At 44.0% G+C, this 24108-nt stretch overlaps 2 protein-coding genes across 2 annotated transcripts in view; one reads left to right on the forward strand and one right to left on the reverse strand.

The window, feature by feature from the left end:
* Positions 1-24108, reverse strand: part of LOC143986894 (gastrula zinc finger protein XlCGF66.1-like) — a 373036-nt gene that overhangs the window by 220541 nt on the left and 128387 nt on the right. The gene's annotated exons all lie outside the window — the stretch shown is intronic.
* Positions 1-24108, forward strand: part of LOC143986895 (uncharacterized) — a 127759-nt gene that overhangs the window by 100374 nt on the left and 3277 nt on the right. The window contains 3 exon segments of the mRNA XM_077485301.1: positions 3493-3552; positions 5068-5265; positions 5387-5531. Of these exon segments, the coding sequence (XP_077341427.1) occupies positions 3493-3552; positions 5068-5265; positions 5387-5531 (403 nt within the window).

The raw sequence follows: 24108 nt of genomic DNA on the forward strand, positions 1-24108 counted from the left end.
TCTCCAAGCAAAGATTCCCACTGTAAACTATCTCCCTCCCTCAAATATCCCCGCCAAAAATTAAACACCCCCATCTCTAAACCGACCCCCCAAGCAAAAATATCTCCCTCAGTTAACACCTTCTCCCCCAGCAATGATTTCTAATTATGAAGAGAATCTCCCTTCATCCAATCAAACTCCCTCCAAGAAGCAAATCCCTGCTATTAACCACCCCCTGTAAACTTCTCTACAAGAACCCCCCCCCCCCTTCTAGGAGTTCCCTCAACTTTGCACTGTCAATTGCCGGCATCTGAGACCATTGCAGTAATTTTATGCTTTTCAGGGGGACCCCTTATTAAACTGAGGGGGTGAGGCATAATAGAAGGGGGGATGGCTGCTACACTCCGAAATTCTAATTGCTTCTACTGTGCTGATGCTGAGGCTAAACAGTGGGGACACTGTCTGAGCATTTTGCCAGGATGCTCTGAGGGGGGGGTTTGAACACCCCTCGACCCCCCCCCCACTTATATACGCCCCTGTCTTTAACAATAAGGGTAGGAAGCAGAAGGGGAATAGTGAACAAAGTCACCTTAATCGAATCAACCCGGCCTCACCAGGTCAGATGGAGTTCTGCCTATTGTTTTAGATCTGCTTCTAACATCTTGTATATCGGGGAGGGTTGACTTCACCCTCCAGGCAAGGAATGACTGAATCACTCCCAGTGAAGTCAAAGTGATGTTTCAAGTGTGTGCAGGTTCATGATATTTAATCCTGCCATGTGGACATGTTGGCGTACAGGCCAGAGAGCGCCGTACTCCAAACTGTGCCAGCTGTAGAGTAGCCACAGCCTTCTTCCACCTCTTACACACGTGATGGTTAGGGTGCCCCCTAACGCCGCATACACACAATTGGAAATTCCGCCAGCAAAAGTCCAATGAGAGCTTTTGGTTGGAAAATGCGACCGTGTGTATGCTCCATCGGATTTTTGCTGGTGGAATTCCTGCCAGCAAAAGATTGAGAGCAGGTTCTTAATTTTGCGGTCGGAAAAAGTTCTGTCTGTAGCAATTCTGTCTGTAGCAAGATCTGTAGCAAGATCGTCTGTAGCAATTCCGACGCACAAAATTCCTACGCATGCTCGGAACCATTGAACTTCATTTTCTCGGCTCTTCGTAGTGTTGTACGTCACCGCGTTCTTGACGGTCGAAAGTTCCGCAAACTTTTGTGTGACCGTGTGTATGCAAGCCAAGCTTGAGCGGAATTCTGTTGGAGAAACCATCCAAGATTTTCCCAACAGAAAATCCACTCGTATGTACGCCGCATTAAGCCCCGTACACACTATCAGATTTTCTGCTGATTTTTTCCTTCTGATTTACCAAAACCATATAATATGAGATCAAACCTTAGGCGTTTCAATGTGTATGCAATCAGGCAGGCCCTTCACTACATGGTTTTAGTAAATCTGAAGGAAAAAAATCTGCAGAAAATCTGATAGCGTGTATGGTGCTTTAGTGTTGCTTTTTATTTATTTGTGGATTTTTATTTTTTTTTGCAAAATCCGTTTTTTGAAGTAGATGCAAAGTGGAAACAGTGGACTTGCAGAGAACACTATATTGAACATAAAATATTCTGTTTACATGAATTTGCACAGGTTTTTCGTTTATTTAATATAGCAGCAGATATCATAAGATTAAAGAAGTAGGTGCAAAGTGGAAGCAGTGGATCTGCAGTGAACATAATCTTGAGCACAATGCACTTCATGTTGTATATGAATTTGCACATGGATCAGTTTACTTCATTTATTAATAAACACTATAATATCAATGAAGTAGGTGTAAAGTGGAAGCAGTAGATCCATAGAGAATATTATTTGACCCCCAGGCACTTTATATATGAATGTCTCCACATATTTTAGTGTATTTGTAATGATTTATGTGCACACACAATAGGACAGCGCTGTGACACATAATGCTCTTCTAGTTGATAAAGGGAACACTTACCTTTGTTACAGCAGCAGTCCGGTACAAGTTATTTCTGTAGGTATTTGAGTTGTTACACATAGCGCGGGTTTTATTCTATTTATATTGGTGACATAATTGCCCAAATCTGGGGATCAGGAGCCATTTCCACCCTTTACTCTCGGCTGGGGCTCTTTGTATCTGTAGCGCTGGCTCCTGACGAGCAGGCGCTATATGTTTTTTCAAAATTAATTTTCCCCATAACCATAGTTGGGTTTTGGGGTTAATTTTCTAAATTTCTGGTTTCTGTGCCAGTCCAGCTGGGTTGCACTGGGTTCTCCTTGACCGCAAGTGTCGCTGTCACCACCGGTGAGAGTAAGAATGCAGTTTAGCTGGGTGTATTGAATGCCACTGTCCTCTCGGAACCAGCCCAGTGGGAGTGTTCTCCTGCTGTGCATTCTGGGGGGTTGTATTTAAGGTACCGACAACACGTGCTTCGGGGTTCCGGAGATTATTTTTTGCCTGTTCGGTTCAGGTGGTCCTGAACCAGCCCCATGGCCCTCCTGGTCTGGGGTGCGGAACCATGCATTTCGAATCTCGGGCTGGCTAGCCTGAGGCAACGCAACTTCAGGGACAGGCCTGAATGGATTTCGGGGCCTATTGATCCAGAGGTGGTCCAGTGACATCTCATCTGAAAGGAGAGGCCCAACAACTGGAAGAACCCCAGGGGAGGACTCTTCAGGAGAAGGCCGTGTGCAAGGCTGGCTTCTCTGAAGGAGCCTTAAGGCTTAGTTGAAGGACACAATCTGGATCTACACTCATACGGTATCGCCCGGATCGGCTGAGAAATACTGGTATCATATAATACCTCTTTAAATTTGTCTACGTCCCTCAGTAACGCACAAGTCTGTGGCAGAGACTTTGTGAAACATCCTACCGGCTGCTAGGCCTAGTGAGAGGAGGTCTATCCGGGGGTTGTAAAATCCACTTGTGAAACGGTTACTATTCTCTGAATTTTCCTATAAGAGATTTTCAATTTTTTGCAGTCTAAAGTACCTGAACTTACTCCTAACCCTCTACCCTTCATTGAGAGACTCTGTTTCTGTCTCAAATAAATAATCCATAAGAAGATTCAGTGTCAGTTTCCACATTTCTTTGGGCCATCTACCACGGAAATCCCTAGACGGAGAAGAAAACAAGAAGGTAACGGTAAGCCCAATAAAACCATCAGCTCCTTCGGGGGTCAGTGCTACATATCCATATAACAGATGTCCTACATGACTAAATTTGCAATCAATTTTACTGCAAAATCAAAGGGGTCAAAATGTCTCCCCCCCCCAGCAGTAATATATTTCTATACCCCTTGATGGGAGTGGAGATGACCCATCTATAAGGATATACAGTACATACACACACAGCACAAGGCCGTGTTCACACTACCAGATGTTTCTGCAGTTCCTCTGAGTTCCACAAGGTGGTGATCTCACTTCTACCCAGACCGGAAGTCTCTATGGAATATAGACAGGAAGTGATGTCAGGTACAGACAGGAAGTTCCAGGTGAGAGGTGAGTTGGGAAGAAGTAGAGAGGAGACGTTGCTGGAAGAAACAGCAAAGGAGGTAATAAGATCTTATTTTCTATTTACACCCAGTAACCCCCCGTCATGTCCGTCCTCTTCCTCCATAGTCACTGTGATGTCTTTTATCTCCAGCAGATGATGATACACACATATATAGTGTGGGAACCTAGATTAACCCCTTCAGGGGGATCCGTTGATGATGAATATATCTTCCTTCCAAATCTGGCCATACATGGTTCAGTTTTAATGTTCATCCAGCGGGATGAGAGGAAAAAACTGAAGTGATTGCCCCATCCACACATTGGAGGGGGATGGGAGAATCCTCCCCGCTGCACTATTGTATTCTGACAATGGGGGGTGCTCCTCCGCTCTCAGAATACACAGATCAGTGATGAAGCTATTGGCTGCAGCCGCTGATGGAGTGACATTTATCCGGCAGTGACCATACATGGATGGAAATGGATGGATGGAAATCCCTGCTGAACCAGCTGAATTTCCATGTCTCTATGGTCACCATAAGTGAGTTCCTCCCCTCCCCCTCATCTCCTTCATTATGTAAGTCATGCTGAGATCATCTCCCATTGGCTGAGCAATATTCTCATTGGTCTCTGAGCTCCTTCTTGCTATTCCTCGTCCTGCCTGTTGTTTCCTTGGATTGATTTTCTGTGTAGTGACCCCGGCTTCATCTCTTGGATGAGCTCGTCTGTTGCTTGTCCTGACCTTTATCCTGATTCCTGGATCTCCTCCTCATCTCTCCTCCATATCCTCTTACACAGATTTTCTTCACACCTGCAGTGATCCTGGGGGGTGGAAACTTGGCACTAGCACTCAGCAAAATCCATCCCCACCATTAGGAGCTCTGGAAAGAATTGTCTGCTATTTACACTCCGTTCCTCCGCACGTCACCTGATCACATGAGAGCTTACTTTCAAGACAGACCTCCTCCTCGGGTTCTCCCAATGTTTGCCCCACTACAGAGTTGCACACCCCTGGTGTAATATATAAATATTACATGGGGAGGAGGAGATTTGAGGGGCCCTTTATATGAGGCTCCCCTGCAAACCAAATAATTGTTCCTGGGTGCGTCCTACCTCTCCTAAACTGAAGAGTGAACTTTGATGTTTACCACACAGAAATCTGTCAGGAATCTGTGAAAGTATTTATATATTCCAGGCGTGTGTGACTCTGTAGTGGGGTCAACTTTTGGAGGTGAGCAGACATTACAGCTAGAGGTGGTGGTCACTGAAATCACCAGATATTAATGAACTGTGGAATTTTGATAATATGAGGACTTGATTTATTATTATTGTATTTTGGTTGAGCTACACTATATTTTGTTTGTTAGTATTTCAATGAGAGTCACATGTGGATTCGCTATAAGAGGTGTGGGCAGCAATCACGTCAAGCATATTAATAGGCTGGTACATTGAATATTTCATTTGATTATATTTACTCACATAATTTTTGTATTGTATATTGTGTGATAATATATTTTCTCACATTACGATTTATACACAGCATGTTTATTACAATGAATGTTTTATTATATATTCAGAGTGGAAACCTCGGGGATGATAATATTGATGTTAAAGAAGTGGAGGATGAGGAGTATGGAGTGATGGTTGCGTCATCAGAAGGACGCAAGGATCTGATGGAGCCACCTAATACCAGGAACCCACCAGAGAGATGTCCCCGTCCTCTGTATTCCCGGGATTCCACACAGGAAGATCACACCATCCCTCACTGTTACAAGGTTGGTGGGACGGAGGTTCTAAAACACACTTATAGAGACAATGTGTGGATTTTTTTTATGTGATGTCACAATAATAAAGCTTATCTTACAGATGATATTCTCTCTCATTTTCTTGATTTAGAGTGGAGATCCAATCGATATAGAATTTGAGGTTAAAGCAGAAGAAGAAGAAGAGGGGTATGTGAGGGCTGATCAACAGTCTATGGAGGAGGATGGAATAACGGGGACATTTATAGAGGAGGACACTCCTACAGAGATCAGCACAGGTGGGTCATTAACACTAAATACATTCCTCCACTCATACTACTCACTGATTGGTCCAGAGTATGGCAGGGACTGGGTGATATCAGCCTGTAATACCCTGGTCAGTTTCCTGAGCTGTGTTCCCCGTCCTGTATTCCTGTATTTCTCTCGGATCATTTTCCTTCTCTGTGCTTCAGACACAATTTATGTATCTAGACTAGATTTATATAGGTTCTGGGGTTCAACTGGCAGAAACATTTTCATTTTCACCATAGACGTTACTAGACCTAGGCATCTGGGGTATGTGCTTTGGGTCTCCTCCATGCCTGAGCCTAGCAAGATCTCTGACAGAACAATTCTCCCAGGGTAACTTGTTCTGTTGTTTGCTGGCTGTGCCGGGTGGAGGGATATGTCTGTATAGTCTCAGACCCAAGTCACTGAGTGCAGTCTCAGGAGATGGGAGGCAGCGGTGTGAGACCTCTGCAACATCTCTCATGTAAACATTTTAATCTTCCACTGATTACTGAATATCAATATTATGAGTCCTGACTCGTACACTGTATAATTTATATTGTACATTACATACTCCTGACCCTTGCACTATATTCTCTGTGTTGTACATTACATACTTGTGGCCCCTGCACTATATACTCTGTTGTACATTACATCATTCTGATGCTATAAAATCCTAACTGTTGTATCCTCTATAATAAGTTGTATATCACATAGGCCTTACTTTTTTTGCACCCATTTTCTACCAGCTGGACATTTTATATCTGATGATTTGATTGGAGCACAGACTTTTACATGTTGATAATAATGTGATAACATCCTAAACTTTGGAACCTTAAACAGAAAGTGATAATGAGGGAGCAGCCAATAACCCAATGATGGTGGTCTTCAGGATCAGTCCAGTCTTCATCTTGGTGGTTCTCTCTCTATCCTCACTCTCTGACCTGACTAACGTACATGAATAAAGAAATTAACTGGTAGGAGATTCAGAGATGTAGCGATGTAACAACTAATCGATTATGAAAATAGTTGACAACTAATCAATTAATTGGCCTGCATAGAGAATGCATTATTTCTTTATATATCAGAAAATGCAGCTCAAAACACAATCCATACATGTCAGTAAATGCCTGAGAACTTGAATGTGTGAGGAGCAATGCCTCATGGGACATGTAGTCCTGGGCAAGAGAGGAAAGCAAGTAATTCTAAAGGCAGAAGTTTTTGCACCTGCCTATAGGGGAACTCTATACTATAATTTGTGGCTTCCTATAGGGGAACTCTATACTATAATTTGTGGCTTCCTATAGGGGAACTCTATAACATACTTTGTGGCTTCCTATAGGGGAACTCTATACCATACTTTGTGGCTTCCTATAGGGGGATTCTGAAGGCAGGAGGAGCCAGAAGTGCCGGGGGGTGGGGGGGAGGTTACAGAATAGGAGAATCAGGGCTGCTCTGTGCAAAACCAATATACAGAACAGGTAAGTATGATAAGTTTGTTAAAAAAAGAAATACAACATTTACAATGACTTTAATCGATCTCTGACCGGCCGCTGTTATTTTACTGCAGCAGGTCGTCTTGATCCCGTGAACCATCATAGATATACGATATGCTGATGCTCATGGCCGACAGTTGTGATGACTGCCGGCCACAAGCAAACGTGGGCACGGGAGGCAGAACAGGGATTTGTGTGTGTAAACACACAAATCCCTGTTCTGTTCTGAATGACAGATCATGTGTTCCTATTAGCTAGGAATCACGATCTGTCACTTCCGCTAGTTATTCCCCTCCCCCTTCAGTTAGAAACATGTAGCAAGGAACACAGTTAACACCTTGATAGCCCCCTAGTGTTAACCCCATTAAACAAGTAAAAGGTGCAATGCAACAATACCTCAGTAAATAGTTCCTAATAGTCCAAGGAGGCAGAGGTGGGTATATATATGTATATATACACATACATAAGTCTGTCAGGGCTGCCACCGAAAAGACCAGAAGCAAGGTCCAGAAGAGCTGAGAAAAAACAAGGAGAGAGGCGCCTCTTAATATATATCAAAATTGCATTTATTACAAAGAAAATATCCACTCACACGAAAAACTGCAACATTGCGTTCAGGTGCGTCTGTGGACAGGAAGGGAGGAGAGGGACTACAAGTCACAGCAAGTCCATATACAGCCGGCAGCATATCAAATCCGGTAAGGATGGAGATGGTAGGACACAGCAGTTGCTCCTTTTATACTTCCAATGATAACACACCAAGTTTAAAAAAAAAAAAGATCAGCGGAGGATTCATGCGACCAGTTGTGGGTTTCGGGGATGGGTCTGACGCCAGCACCTGTCACCAGCTATGTTGTGTTTGGCCGTATCCCCCGAACGGCCTCCGTGTTTGTTGGTATAACACGGCCGTGTATAGGAAGCCAGAACAATGCTTGGAAAGCACAGTGAAGCATGGCGCCGGGCTGTGACATCATGGATATGCAACGCGTTTCTGAGTATTCTCGCTATAGGTGGAGAGAATAGCGGCACTCCTTTCTCAAGCATGCCACGGAGGCCGTTCAGGGGATACGGACAAACACAAAATAGCTGGTAACAGGTGCTGGCGTCAGACCCATCTCCAGAACCCACACCTGGTCGCATGAATCCTCCGCTGATCTCATTTTAAAAACTTGTTTTTTCCTAGTGTTAACCCTTTCCCTGCCAGTGGAATTTTTACAGTAATCAGTGCATTTTTATAGCACCGATCGCTGTATAAATTTCAATGGTCCCAAAAATGTGTGAAAAGGATCCAATGTGTCTGCCATAATGTCGCAGTCCCTATTAAAAATATCGCAGATCGCCGCCATTACTAGTAAAAAAAAAAATGCTAAAAATGATATAAATCTATCCCCTATTTGGTAGACCAGTGTTTCTCAACTCCAGTCCTCAAGGTGCCCCGACTGGTCATATTTTCAGGATTTACCTCAGATGAAACAGCTGTGGAAATTACTAAGGTGGTGATACTGATCAAATCACCTGTGCAAAAGAATGGAAAGCCTGAAAACATGACCTGTTGGGGCGCCTTGAGGACTGGAGTTGAGAAACACTGTTGTAGACGCTATAACTTTTGCGCTTATTGCGATATTTATTTTAAATGTAGAAGAATACATGTTGGCCTGAACTGAGAAAAAAATGGGGATATTTATTATAGCAAAAAGTACAAAATATTTTGTTTTTGTTTTTTTCAAAATTGTCGCTGTTTTTTGTTTATAGCGCAAAAAATAAAAACCGCAGAGGTGATCAAATACCACCAAAAGAAAGCTCTATTTGTGGGAAAAAAAGGACGTTAATTTTGTTTGGGTGCAGTTGTCAGTTAAAGCGACGCAGTGCCGTATCACAAAAAATGGCCCGGTCATTCAGCAGCCAAATCTTCCGGGGCTGAAGTGGTTAAGGGCTCTGCGCATGGAAAATCAGCATCTGAACCCAGAGAAGCTGGAGGCTGATGGACTGGAGGTAATAGAAGGCATTACAATTACATTTAAAGCACACCCTGTAAGGCAAAGGCATAATGAGCTAGTATGCATAGCATACTAGCTCATTATGAATAACTTACCTGAGAACAAAGCCCCCGAAGCGGTCCTCCGTCTTCCTCTTCGCTGCTGCCATGGATCCCGGAGCGACTTCTGGGTCTCGCGGCTCCGGCGCTGTGATTCGCCGGAGCCACGATGACGTCACTCCCGCGCATGCACACGGGAGCCGACACTCGCGGCATATTGCCGCGATCTGCGGCCTGCCCCAGTGCGCCTGTGCGCCGCTGTCTTCGGGTAAATATCTACTAAATCGTATGCCCCGCGTGCCCCCTGGGGCGTGGACCCGGGAATGTACGTGACTGTCGGGTCTTTGGGTCATGACGCATCACAGAATGGGTTAAAGGGCTAATGACAGCGGCCCTTTACCACGTGATCGCCCCATTCAATGAAGGAGCGATCAGTTATCAACAGACCGGAGCATGTCCACTTCAGCTTCTCCCCTCTCCTCGCACAGATTGAAACTGGGTGCAGCAGTGCTGTGGGCTGGATCTGAAGTGGCCTCAGCACTGATCTGTGCCCATTCCTGCCCATCCATGCTCCATCCATGGCTCAGCCATGCTTCATCAATGGCGCAGCCATGCTCATCCGTGCCCATCCATGGATCATTCATGCTCATCCATGCCACATCAGTACTCATTGGTGCCACATTCATGCCAATACAGAGCCCATCAGTGTCTCACAAAAGTGTAATAGGTAGTCAAATTAGATGTGTAATTTATGCTCCTAGAACACCTGACGGTGCTCCCTGCATGTTTGCTATTTACATGTTATGTGTTAGAAATCTCTTATACATGGACAACTTTGTGTTAAGAAAAAAAAGTTTTAATTTTCTTTCCACATTTTCCAAAAACTTGTGGAAAAAAGACACGTTCAAAAGACTCATTGTGCCTCATAGATTATATGTTGGGGTGTTTACTTTACAAAATGGAGTAATTTTTTGGGCGTTTCCATTGTAATGGTGCTCCAGGGCCTTCAAAAGTGTAAGAGGTAGTCAAGAAATTAGATGTATAATTTATGCTCCTAGAATGCCTCATGGTGCTCCCTGCATGTTGGGCCTCTGTATGTGGCCTGGCTGTGTAAAAGTCTCACACATGTGGTATCACCAGGAGGAGTAGCAGAATGTAATTTGTGGTATGTAGTGATGGGCGAACGAACAGTTCGGGCTGAACATTTCGCATGTTCACCAAACATCTGAATTATCAGGACGTTTTACCATTTGTTCCATCCACCAAAGGACCACGATGCACTGCCCCACTGCACAGTGCATTGAAAGCCCTGATTTGGCTGAAGCAATAAAAGCTTTGCCCAATCGGGGCACAGAGCACTGTCAGAGCCATGATTTGATGCTGTCATGAAGACTCTATCCAATCATGGCTCATTGCTGTTAGTCCCGTCCCATTCCTATAAAAGTATTCTTTCAATATCGGCCATTTTCAGTGTGATATCAGCATGGAGAGAGATAGAACAGGGATCTGTTTATCGCTATTAAACATTTTAGTGTGCAATTCTGATTCTATTTTCAGTTTAGAATATCAATTTAGTGTGAATGTAGGGATAGTCCAGTCAGTGTAAGTGTTGTGACCATTTTAACACAGTATATTTCATTGCGTTACGTGCCGCTTAACGCAGTTTATTTCAGTGCATTACTGTAAGTTTAACACAGTATATTTCAGTGCGTTATCTTCTGTTTAACGCAATACAGTTAAGTTTAATGTCATATATTGAAAAAGGGATCAAAGTCTTTACCAAGTAACTATAGACCTGTTAGTAGAAAATAGATGAGTTATTGCTGCAAAAACTATATTTTAAGCAACAGACAGCATGAATTCATGAAAGACAGAAGTTGTCAAACAAACCTGATTTCTTTTTATGAGGGGGTAAGTAAAACCTTGAAAAGAGGGGTGGCGGTGGATGTGGTATACCTGGATTTTCGCAAAGGCGTTTGACACAGTTCTGCACACACGGCTCATGTGTAAGGTAAAGTCTACAGGCATGGAAAGATCAATTTGTAAATGGATAGAAAACTGGCTAAAAGACAGAATTTGGAGAGTAGTGGTTAATGACTCTTACTCTGAATGGTCTAAGGCCGTGTTTCTCAACTCCAGTCCTCAAGGCGCCTCAACAGGTCATGTTTTAAGGATTTCCCTCAGATGAAACAGCTGTGGTAATTACTGAGGCAGTGAAACTGATCAAATCACCTGTTCAAAATAATGGAAAGCCTGAAAGCATGACCTTTTGGGGCACCTTGAGGACTGGAGTTGGGAAACACTGGCCTAAGGTTATCAGTGGTGTACCCCAAGGTTCAGTGCTGGGACCCTTACTTTTTAATACCTTTATAAATGATATAGGGTCTGGGATTAAAAGTAAAATTTCTGTCTTTGCAGATGACACTAAGCTATGCAGTGGAATAACCTCCTTACAGGATGTCTCCAATTTACAAGCCAACCTCAATGCTCTGTCTAATTGGGCAACTATGTGGTAAATGAGGTTTAATGTTGAGAAATGTAAAGTTCTGCACTTGGGGGCTAAGAATATACATGTACCATACATACTAGGGGGAGTACAACTGGGGGGATCCATAGTGGAGAAGGATCTGGGGATTTTGGTAGATCATAAGCTCAACAATAGCATGCAATGCCAAGCTGCGGTTTCCAAAGCAAGCAAAGTTCTTTCTTTTATTAAGAGAGGTATGGACTCCAGAGAGAGAGAGATCATTTTACCCCTGTACAAGTCATTAATAAGACCTCATCCTGAATATGCAGTTCAGTTTTGGGCACCAGTTCCCAAAAAGGGCAGCTATGAGGACTTTAAGGTCATCACAGAGGACAAGGGGGCATTCTTTACGCCTAGAGGAAAAGAGATTTCATCTCCAAATACGGAAAGGTTTCTTCACAGTAAGAGCTTTGAAAATGTGGAATAGACTCCTTCCAGAGGTGGTTCTGGCTAGCTAAGTAGATTTCTTTAAAAAAAGGCCTGGATTCTTTCCTAAATGTACATAATATAATTGGGCACTAAAATTTATAGGTAAAGTTGATCCAGGAAAAATCTGATTGCCTCTCGGGGGATTAGGATGGATTTTTTTCCACTGCTGCAGCAAATTGGAGCATGCTTTGCTGTTTTTTTTTTTTTTTTTTTGCCTACCTCTGGATCAACTGTGGGTGAAGGATTGTGTATAATAGGATTGTATTATTATTTTATTTGATTAATTTTTTTTGAACTGGATAGACTTGTGTATTTTTTCAACCTGACTAACTATGTATATTGCAGTGCATTACCTTCCGTTTACGAGAGTACAGTTCAGTGCGTTACTGCAGGTTTAATGCCGTATATTTCAGTGCCTTGTCTTTCATTTAACGCATTATAGTTTAGTGTGTTACTGCAAGTTTAACACAACGTATATTGTAGTGTTACTGCACGTTTGACATAGTATATTGCAGTGCGTCAGTGCAGTTTTACTACAGTATAATATGGTGTATCAGTGGAGTGTGTCTGTGTAGTAGTTGAGTACTCAAGTTCAAGTGCACCAAACACCACTTTCCATTGATTAAAGTGCATCCACGTACACATTTCCACATCTACACTACATTGTGTATTTAAGCCCCCCCCCCATCATGTCTGGGAGGACAACAAGGAGAGGCAGATGTTCCCATGGCACTGTGAGGGGGCCAGCCGTGTATGTGTCCGCAGGCAATGGTGGACGTGGTCAGTCCTCAGGCACGGCATCATTTCCTCTGTTTAGTGATGTTGCCCATGCAATCCAGCCACAGCATGCAGGGGAGGTGGTGGACTGGCTTACTAATCCATCCTCATCATCCTCTGTCACCCAAGCAGAGACTGCTGCACAGTCCATTGCAGCTGCCATAGTAGCAAAACCTGCCTCCTTCTCCACGGCTATTCCTGCCATAGCCCCAGCATCAGGCATGAGTTATTTTAACACAGCGTCAGCTACTTGCTCCTTGATGATGCACAGCCATTACTTGATTCAGATGTTGGTTCTGAGGCTGAGAAGTGCAGGAACATGAGCCTACAGAGAGGGGAGAACACTGATACACAAATTGGCAGTCATGTTCCTCCAGCCGCAGCATATTACCAAGTTGTCTCCAGTGGTAATAAGGATGGAGGAGACGATAATGATGAGGTCACCGTTGCGACCTGGGTGACAGAGCAGAGGAGGAAAGTGAGGGTGAGGTACAACCCCAATGAGGCAGCCATTATGGAGGAGTAGAGAGCAGCCACCCTATTCTATCACATTGTGGAGCTGTTATCTCCAGGCCCACTTCCCACAGCTCAGCTGCCTGGGCCTTTTTAGTACATGTGCATTGCACTGTTGCAGTCTGCAAACTTTGTCTCAAGCACATCAAGCGTGTCAAAACAGCCATTTGGGTACCACATGCTTGACAAGGCATTCAACCTGCCACCACTCAGCCCATTAACAAGAGCACCTAAAAGACACACGAAAGGGGTACAATTCTGTTTCTCTTCCTTACTCACCTCTGTCTGCCCCCGCTATACCTCATGACCTCTCGGCAGCCTCCACTGACAGGGATGATGGTATAGTGCAGGGTTTCCCAGGTCCTTGCAGCACATCTTCCAGTAGCACACCAAGCTGTAATTTTATCTGCCCCATCAGCTGCAGCAGAAAAAAAAAATAGTCACTGCCACCCAGATGCCCAGCGTCTAAATGCAAGCTTGGCAAAGCTGCTGGCTCTACAACTTCTGCCTTTCTGTCTGGTAGATTCTGCCCTCTTTTGTGAATTTGCAGAATGTGCTGTACTCCAATGGCAGGTTCCCAGTCCCTATTTCTTTTCAGGTAAGGCCATTCCAGCTCTGTACCATTACATGGAAGGCAATGTTGGGGCATCATTGGGCAAGGCAGTCAGCCACAAAATCCATGTTACTGCTGACACCAGGTCCAGCAAGCATGGTCAGGGACAATATATTTTGTTCACAGCACACTGGGTAACTCTGCTTGCAAATCAGAAGGATGCAGGACAGGGCTCAGTGCTGCAGCTTGTTGTGCCCCCACGTCTCCATACATCTAGTGGTGATGATGCCAGATTTATCAGCTCTACCCCCTCCTTCACCGCCTCCATGCCCTCCTCTGCTGAATTGTCTTATGAACCACAAGTACCCCCTCAGCTATTCAATGTGTCAGGCTAAAAGGTGCCATGCTGTTCTTCAGCTGGTGTGTCTATGGGACAGGAAGCACACAGGAGCAGAGATTCTTGCAGCTCTACAGGGGCAGGACCAGAGGTGGTTCATGTCACGCCAGCTGGAGCCAGGAAGGGTGGTGTGTGATAGTGGCACAAACCTCCTGTCCGCCCTTAAAGAGGGAGAGTTGACACATGTGCCATGCTTGGCACATGTCCTCAATTTGATGGTGCAGCTTTTCTAGGTACCCAGGGTTGGTAGATCTGCTAAAACAGGCCAGAAGAGTCTGTAGCCATTTCAGATTGTCATACACAGCCTTTGCTCGGTTGGCTGAAATTCAGCTGTAATTCCACCTGCCCATAAACCTCCTGGTTTGTGACATGCCAACCAGGTGGAACTTGACATTGTCAATGCTGCCGGAGCTGCACATGCAGCAGTGGGCCTCCAATGAGTACCTGTGTGAGTATGGCACAATGGCAAGCTCAGGCTGGCTCAGCTTTTTTTCCCCATGCCAATAGCTGCCCTGTTGTGTTGCTACTGGAGCAGACTCTGCATGGTATTATGGACAGGGCAGTCAAGGCAGAGCAGCAGAAGGAAGAGGAGGACTTCCTTTCCTCTCAAGACCCACTTTATGCAGACACCATTGTTCCTATGCCACAGAACACACAAGAGGAGATAGAGGAGGAGGAGGAAACTGGCAATTTTGGAGGCATTGAAGCAGAGGAAGACCTACGTCAAACAGTAAGAGATGGTTTTCCATCTGCAGAACCCTTGGGAGTAGTAAGTGACTAGAAGGAGGCAGTTCCAGATACTATAATCCTCAGTGACCCTGAGGAGTCTGCTTCTCATGCCTCTGCAAATTTGCAGTGCATGGCCTGCCTCGTGATTCAAAGCCTGTGAAAGGACCCAGGATTATGTGCCATAAAAGACAAGGATCACTATTGGTTGGCAACCCTCCTTCACCACCGTTACAAGGGGAAAGTCTCAGAACTCGTCCTGTCCCCGCAGAGAGTGCAGAACATGAAATCTCTTGAGGAGACATTAAAGCGGAGTTTATTTAATGTTTTTCCCGACTCTGGTAGGTTACTAAGTCATGGAAAATGTAGTTTTGAGGCTTTTATTGGTCAATAGAGGAGTGGTGGAGAAGGCAGCCGCCTAAGTGATGCATTTCACAATTGTTTTTTTATTTATTTTTTTAGTCCTCATGGCCCAATGATGTCAGCTTCCACATCCCATCGGCAGTGTCTGCATCAAATAGTGGATGATTATCTGGGGGAAAAAACAGAGATGGAGATCTTTCCAGTTAACGATCCACTGGCTTACTGGGTCATGAGGATTGACCACCGGCCAGAACTTGCCAAGTATGCAATTGAGCTGCTGCGCTGCCCTGCATCCAGTATGCTTTCCGAACCAGCATTCATTTCTGCTGGAGGTTTTGTTACTGATAATAGAATGTGTCTTTTCACAGACTTGGTGGACCGTCTGACATTTTATCAAAATTAAACAGTCCTGGATTACCAGCAGCTATGAAGCCCCAAATGCAGATGTCGCTGATTAAGTGTTTTTTGGGATGTGAAATCTCTGCAGGACTTCTAGGCTGCCTAGCTTTGTGGGTGTTGATTTTATCTGGAAGAATTATTTTGGTGTAGGTTTCATGGGCACAATTAACACTCAAAGATACATTTTTCTGCACCTGTTTGACAGGTGCATATCCTTTTAATTTTTAACAGCAAGGCCAATTCTTCTTTTCATCAAGAGCCTCATCACTAGATCATCACTACATCATTAGCCTAATCTCAAAATACCAACTTAATCGCCCTATTCGTTCCTCCCAAGACCTCCTGCTCTCTAGCTCCCTCATCACCTCCTTCCATATCCAACTTCTCTCGAGCCTCGCCCATCCTCTGGAATTCCCTACCCCAATCTGTCAGACTGTCTCCAAATTTATCCACTTTTAGGCGATCCCTGAAAACTTTCCTCTTCAGAGAAGCCTATCCTGCCTCCATCTAACAACTGCATTATTTTCTCCATTAGCTCATCCCCCACAGCTATTACCCTTTTGTATAACTTGACCCTCCCTCCTAGATTGTAATCTCTAATGAGCAGGACCCTCTGATTCCTCCCTGTATTGAATTGTATTGTAATTGTACTGTCTACCTTAATGTTGTAAAGCGCTACGCAAACTGTCGGTGCTATATAAATCCTGTATAATAATAATAATGATAATAATAATCAAGAGCGCCTCTATAGGGTTATGATGTGACGGCGCCAATGACACCCAAAGACCAATTTTTCCACCCCTGTTACTTCTATCCAAAGTCTGTGGAAGAGACACCAGAATTTATCCAAAAAAAAATCTCTAATCTTGTTCCCAGTCCACTACATCGTGGCCTCATCTTACAGACTGGCTCCCCAAGCCGTTGCTTACAAAATAAACAAAGCAGGGAAAATGTAATATTTTTTTTGGCTTTATAAATGCAATTATTGCTGCAGCAGCTTCTATACACAGAACAGATGTGCCACTTTACAGGTAGACTAAGGGAACCCCCCCCCCCCCCCCTGGCACTATATTGAAAGGAATTTTTCAATTTTACACTTTCACTTTAAGCATCAATAAATCACTGCTCATTTAAAAATGACATTTTGTATAAACGTTTTTTTCATTGATGCATGTCCTCCAGGGCAGTACCTGGACCACATAACCATTGTATGCCCAATAACTTGCATGTAAGCCTTCAAAATGGGCACTTTTGATTTTTCATGTTCAGGTCTCATAGACTTCAATGGGGTTCATTATTCAGAACCAAACTTTTGCAATGCTCAAAAGTTCTGGTGCAAACCGAACTGGGGGTCGTTCAGCCTATCACTAGTGGTATACATATGCTGTGTGTGAGAAATAACCTGTTATTATGGCAAGTTTGTGGGAAAAAAATAAGAAAAAAATCAAAGAATTGTGGGAAAAAATGACAACTTCAAAAAACTCGCCACGCCTCTTACTAAATACCGTGGACTGCCTACTTTCCAAAAAGGGGTAATTTGGGGGGTATTTGTACTTTCCTGGTTTGTTAGGGTCTCAAGAAATGAGATGGGCCATCAGTACATCAGGTGTGATCAATTTTCAGAGATTGGCACCATAGCTTGTAGCAGGGGTGGACATACAAGGGTCGCAGAAATCGACATGGTGATTGTCCACCATGCTGCAGGGGGCCCCCTGTATGCCTAGATAGGAGCGGCAAGGGCGGCTGAGACCGAGCCCCCCCGATCCTCAGCTGAACTGTAAATCGGCACTGTGGGGAGCTCTGTCACATTGATTACATATAAAGCGAAAGCACAGTGTGTGTGATGTGCTCTCTGCCTCCCCCTACAGTGCAGTACCCGACAGGAAGAGGTACAGAAATGGTGTTTTAAAAAAAAAAAGGCTGTGTGTGTGTGTGTGTGTGTGTGTGTGTGTTTTTTTATATGTGTACAAATGTGTGTGTGTGCTTATAGACACACACACACACACACACACACACACACACATACATACTGTATATATAAGCACACACACTCACATATACACACACATACTGTGTGTGTGTGTGTGTGTGTGTGTGTGTGTGTCTATATATATATATATATATATATATATATATATATATATATATATATATATATATATATATATATATATATATATATATATAATGTGTGTGTGTGTGTGCTTATATATACAGTATGTGTGTTTACATGTATGTATGCGCTTTTAATCCTGACCCCCTATATGTGTATAATAACTGATTTTATTTTTTATTTTATTTTTTACCGCTTGTTCATAGTACCAGCAAGAAAATGCCATTCCCCTAAAAAACTATTTATGCTCAAATCACTTTTCAGAGGCATTTGACACCCGGTAAAGAGGCATTATGTGGTCTCCTCACTGCCTGTTTTAACCCCCTAAATACATCATCACTATGCTGCATGCAATGCACACAGTTGCAGGGGGGTTGCAGTGCTGCCCCATTCACCTAGGGGTATACTTCAAGGCCGCCCTGACTGGAAAAAGATTGAGAAACACCGACAACTGTGTTTCCTATGCTTCAGTTTATGAATGAATGGGAAGCTTTGTACAGAGCTCCTGTGCATTCATTCTGTGCTGCTGAGACTCCAGAGAAGGAGATGGGGGCTGTATCCTCAGTCTCCTTTCTCTGTCTCAAAGGTGAAACATCGGAGGTCTGTTTTATACCCCTGATATCTCACCAAAGTCCCCCCAATGGGGCTCCTAAAAAAATGTACAAAATATTTTAAAAAATGACATTGTAAAAAAATGAAAAAAATAAATAGTAGAAAAATAAAAAAACGACTGACACCAGTGGCAGAACTACCACACAAACCTCACACTTGTGACCGGGCTCGGAGGGAAGGGCCCCTCATGGTTTCTTGCATTGGGCCCGACGTTTCTAGCTAAGCCACTCAGAGCAGCCATCAGAAATTTTTGCACAGCTTTGGGCCTGCCCACCCCCCCCCCCGCTTATGTCAGCCCCCTCCTCACACCTGTACGCACTCAGACCCTCTCCCCCAATTTTGTATATATGTCAGCCCCCTCACACCTGTATATATGTCAGCCCCCTCACACCTTTATATATGTCATCCCCCTCACACCTGTATACATGTCAGGCCCCCCTCACACCTGTATATATGTCAGCCCCCTCACACCTGTATATATGTCAGCCCCCTCACACCTGTATATATGTCAGCCCCCCACACCTGTATACATGTCAACCCCCTCACACCTGTATACATATCAGCCCCCTCACACCTGTATATATGTCAGCCCCCTCACACCTGTATATATGTCAGCCCCCTCACACCTGTATATATGTCAGCCCCCTCACACCTGTATACATGTCAGCCCCCTCACACCTGTATACATGTCAGCCCCCTCACACCTGTATATATGTCAGCCCCCTCACACCTGTATATATGTCAGGCCCCCCTCACACCTGTATACATGTCAGGCCCCCCTCACACCTGTATATATGTCAACCCCCTCACACCTGTATACATGTCAACCCCCCTCACACCTGTATACATATCAGCCCCCTCACACCTGTATACATATCAGCCCCCTCACACCTGTATACATATCAGCCCCCTCACACCTGTATACATATCAGCCCCCTCACACCTGTATACATATCAGCCCCCTCACACCTGTATATATGTCAGCCCCCTCACACCTGTATACATGTCAGACCACCCTCACACCTGTATACATGTCAGCCCCCTAACATCTGTATACATGTCAGGCCCCCCTCACACCTGTATACATGTCAGGCCCCCCTCACACCTGTATACATGTCAGGCCCCCCTCACACCTGTATACATGTCAGGCCCCCCTCACACCTGTATACATGTCAGGCCCCCCTCACACCTGTATACATGTCAGGCCCCCCTCACACCTGTATACATGTCAGGCCTCCCTAACACCTGTATATATGTCAGCTCCCCACATATATAGATCTGTAAACACACAAAGCTCTGGCCCCTCCCTGTACACAAATGGCCCCCCTCCCTTTCCTTCACAGCCCCTCTTTGTAAAGGTGATCTTCCTACCTGGTCCCAGCTTCTGTTTCCACAAAGCTGACATGTTGCAGAGACACAGAGGGGCTGGAACCGATCACACTACATAACCCAGTACTTGCAACACACGATGGGTGCACAATTCACATAGTAGCCAGAGGTGGCAGTATAGAGCTCGATGTCTGAGCTCAATGCCACAGAGAGCAGACGCTGCAGCGATTGTTTCTGCAGTGCACAACGTGGCTCCCCTTCACCCGCTCCTGTCTTCTCCTAGACTGGTCGGGCCCTTCCAGACGCTTGGGCCCCTTACAGTTGTATCAGCTGTACTCCCCTGATGCCACTGGTTTGTAGACTCTATGGGGGGGATTTACTAAAGGCAAATAGACTGAGCACTCTGCAAAGTGCAGATGCTTCAGAGTTTAGTAAATGAGAGGAAGCTCTACTGACTTCTATCATCCAATCACGTGCAAGCAAGAATGCTGTGTTTTACATTTTTCTTGCATGTGATGGGACATCCTTTGCAAAGTGAACCTTTACCTCATTTACTTAGAGCTCTGTAGCAACTGCAGCCTATTTGCTTTTAGTAAATCAACCCCCTATAACTTTCACAAAGACCAAATAATATACACTCATTTGGGTTATTTTTACCAAAGCAATGCAGCGGTATAGATTTTGGCCAAAATTTATGAAGAAAATGTACTCCTTTGCAAAAAATTTAAAATTTTTAATTTATAGCTCAAAAAAGAAAAACCCAGAGGTGATAAAATACCACCAAAAGAAAGCTCTATTTGTGTGAAAAAAAGGACAAAAATGTCATATGGGTACAGTGTTACATGACTGAGTAATTGTCATTCAAAGTGTGGGAGTGCTGAAAGCTGAAAATTGGCCTGAGAGAAAAGGGGGTTTAAGTGCCCAGGAGGCAAGTGGTTAAGGTAAAAGTTTATTAGTATTGTGCATTATATATCAAATTATTCAAATTATTATATCCATGAAAAAAAGTCTCAGCTTTCATTATTACTTTAATATAAAAGTCCCCCCTCTAACCTCCATATAGCCTCATGTGTGACTCCTAGGTAAAATACCTATATATATATATATATATATATATATATATATATATATATATATATATATATATATATATATATATATATATATATATATATATGAATGAATAATTTGTATAGCACACAATGTGAACTGAATCGCCTCAAGGCGCTGAGAAGAGCTTTGTTGTCCAGCTTCTAGAAGAGGAAGGTCTTGAGTTTTTTTTTTCCTGAAGACCTGATGGGTTTTCTTCCAAGCGGATGTTGGTTGGTAGAGCGTTCCAGAGCCGCGGTCTTTGGACAGGGAATCTCCATTCCCCCTTAGATTTGTACCGAGATTTGGGAACGAGGAGGAGGTTTTGGTTAGATGATCGAAGACTGCAGTTGGGAGTGTAGTGTTTTATTTTCTCGAGTAGTCTCAAGCGTCTGCATGCATGCATTTGTGGGCGAGGCAGAGGGTTTTGAATGTGATCCGATTCTTTACGGTTATCCAGTGTAGGCTCCTGTAGGGAAGGGGAGATTGATTCCCAGGGTTTTTTTCCTGTTATCAGCCTTGCCGCCGTGTTTTGGATAAGTTGTAAGCGCGCAAGTTGATATTGTGGTAATCCTATGTAAAGGGAGTTTGTGTAGTCAAGTCGTGAATTAATGATTGTTCCAACTACCACTGCTTTGTCATTGTTTGGGATGAATGGGATGAGTCTGCGTAGCAGGCGTAGCAGATGGTGAGAACCACTGACTACTGCTCCTATTTGTGCATCCATTGACATTTGTGAGTCAAAAGTGACCCCAAGACTCTTGGCCTTGGTCTTTGGGGAGATGGTCTGCCCAAAAATTGGTGGGTGGTGTCCAGGGGATCTTGGTTCTGGAATTTATGGTTTGCGTGTAGGATGAGAAGCTCTGTTTTTGATTTGTTGAGTTTGAGGGAGTTAGTGGTCACCCAGTCTATGATATAAGATATATTACTTTCACTATTTTGCAGTATAAATTAATCCCTTATAGTAGTGATTATCTGCTGTTTTTGTACTAAAAAAGGACTATTTCTTTAAAGCGGAGGTCCACCCTAAAATGGACCTTCCGCTCATCGGATTCCTCCCCCCCTCCGGCGCCACAATTGGCACCTTTCAGGGGGGAGGGGGGTGCAGTTACCTGGATAATCCAGGTAACTGCACCCACTTCCGGGCTAGCTCTCTGCGGAAAGGGGCGTACATTACGCCCCTTTCCGCAAGTGCCCGTCCCCTTCCGCAAGTGCCCCGCTGCCTGCTGGGAAACACACAGATCCCAGAGGCAGCGGGGACCGTCCTCATTGCGCAGCGCGACTCGCGCATGCGCAGTAGGGAACCGGGAAATGAAGCCGAAAGGCTCCATTTCCTGATTCCCATACCCAAGATGGCGGTGGCAGCACTCGAGTGTCGATCTAGAGATCGGCTTCGGGTGCCGACATCGCGGGCGCGCTGGACAGGTAAGTGTCACTATTTTAAAAGTCAGCAGCTGCAGTATTTGTAGCTGCTGACTTTAAAAAAAAAAAAAAAAAACGCGGAGTCCCGGCGGACTCCCGCTTTAACACCATCATAACAGATATTAAAATAAATCATGCTGCTTCTACTAAATGTCCTATGCTTACCATACACGGATCTATTTTTGGATGAGAATATTCACATAAAAATTATTTGTACATTCGATGAATGGACGAGTGTAGTTGGAAAATTTCATTTGCTTTTAACATTCAATTTTAAAATGAATGTAACTTCTGAGCAAAAACCACATACAGTGTTTGAAAAATTATTGTATGGAGAAAAGTTTTCTGTTCTGCTCCTTCGAATTTTCCCATCACTGTGGTGGAAAATGAACATCGATTTAACCCCACTAATGGTTAGAAAATTGGATGAAAGAGAAATGAGTTTGTGTTCGGCCAGCATAAGTGACATCAGGTGCAGGGAGCTTGTACCCACCTACCTGTCTATGACAAGGGAGTCTGTCATCCATCATATTATATTACACTCCTGTCTGATCATCTGCAAAACAGCGTTTTACATCTTTTTTACATTATAATAATGTTGATCTGATTCTGATATATGTAGCAGATTCTCCCTCTAATAAGAAAAAGAGAAGAAAAGCTACAATGTAGCGCTAAAAAGAAATTAAATAATAAAAAAATGTGAAGTGTATAACACTACAGAAAAGTCAAAATCTCAAATTATTAAATGAGTCTTTGAAGTTCGTGAAGTACAAATATAAAACTCAGATGTGATAACTCACACAAAGTGTGTATCAGAAAATTAAAATGTGATGTGTCACACAAAGTATAAACCAAGTGATGATCCGGGACATGCTTCACTTCAGTGTCATCAGAATAGATAAAAGTAGGTACTCTTACCGGAAAACAACTGGACCAGTGCGTGAACACTAGGTCATGTAGGCATATATAGATGGAACCCCGATGAGACCACACACCGGTCTATCCGCCACTGGAGGGACTGTAGATCCTCAGGCCAGCAAGGAAACGATCTGCCTCACCACGGAAGCTCAAATCCTCCTCAGAACCACTAGACCAGTGCATAAACACTGGGTCATATGGGCAAAGATAGATGGAACCTTGGTGAGACTACACTGGTAGGGATCCTCCGACCAACAAAGGAATCTGCATCTCCACGAAAGCAATAATCCTCCTCTCCAGGAATCAAAAAAATGGACAGACAAAAGAGGGCAATTCCGGCCCGTGGTTGGGGGGTATATGGAACCAAACTCGTGATGGGGATCATAAGAAAAATAAAGAAGAAAAAAAGCTTCCCATAGGGTAGGTTGAAAAATTGGACAAATAGCTGTTTATTGGCATAAAACCAGCATGCCCCTGTTGAAGTCCTATTGGACGAAACGCGTAAAGTGAGGTTATCACGTTCCCTGTATTGCTTTTTAATATGTGATCACGTTTTTATATTCCATTTATATATTTTTTTTGTCTATGCTGGTTTTATGCCAATAAACAGCTATTTGTCCAATTTTTCAACCTACACTATGGGAAGATTTTTTTTCTTCTTTATTTTTCATATGATCCCCATCACCAGTTTGGTTCTATATACCCCCCAACCACGGGCCGGATTTGCCCTCTTTCGTCTGTCCATTTTTTGATTCCTGGAGAGGAGGAATAGAGCTTTCGTGGAGATGCAGACCCTGATGCAGATTCCTTTGTTGGTCGGAGGATTCCTACCAGTGTAGTCTCACCAAGGTTCCATCTATCTTTGCCCATATGACCCAGTGTTTATGCAC

Source organism: Lithobates pipiens, unplaced genomic scaffold (genome assembly GCF_037356315.1).
Source record: "Lithobates pipiens isolate NorthernLeopardFrog02 unplaced genomic scaffold, aLitPip1_a1.2 Scaffold_18, whole genome shotgun sequence".
Lineage (NCBI taxonomy): Eukaryota > Metazoa > Chordata > Amphibia > Anura > Ranidae > Lithobates > Lithobates pipiens.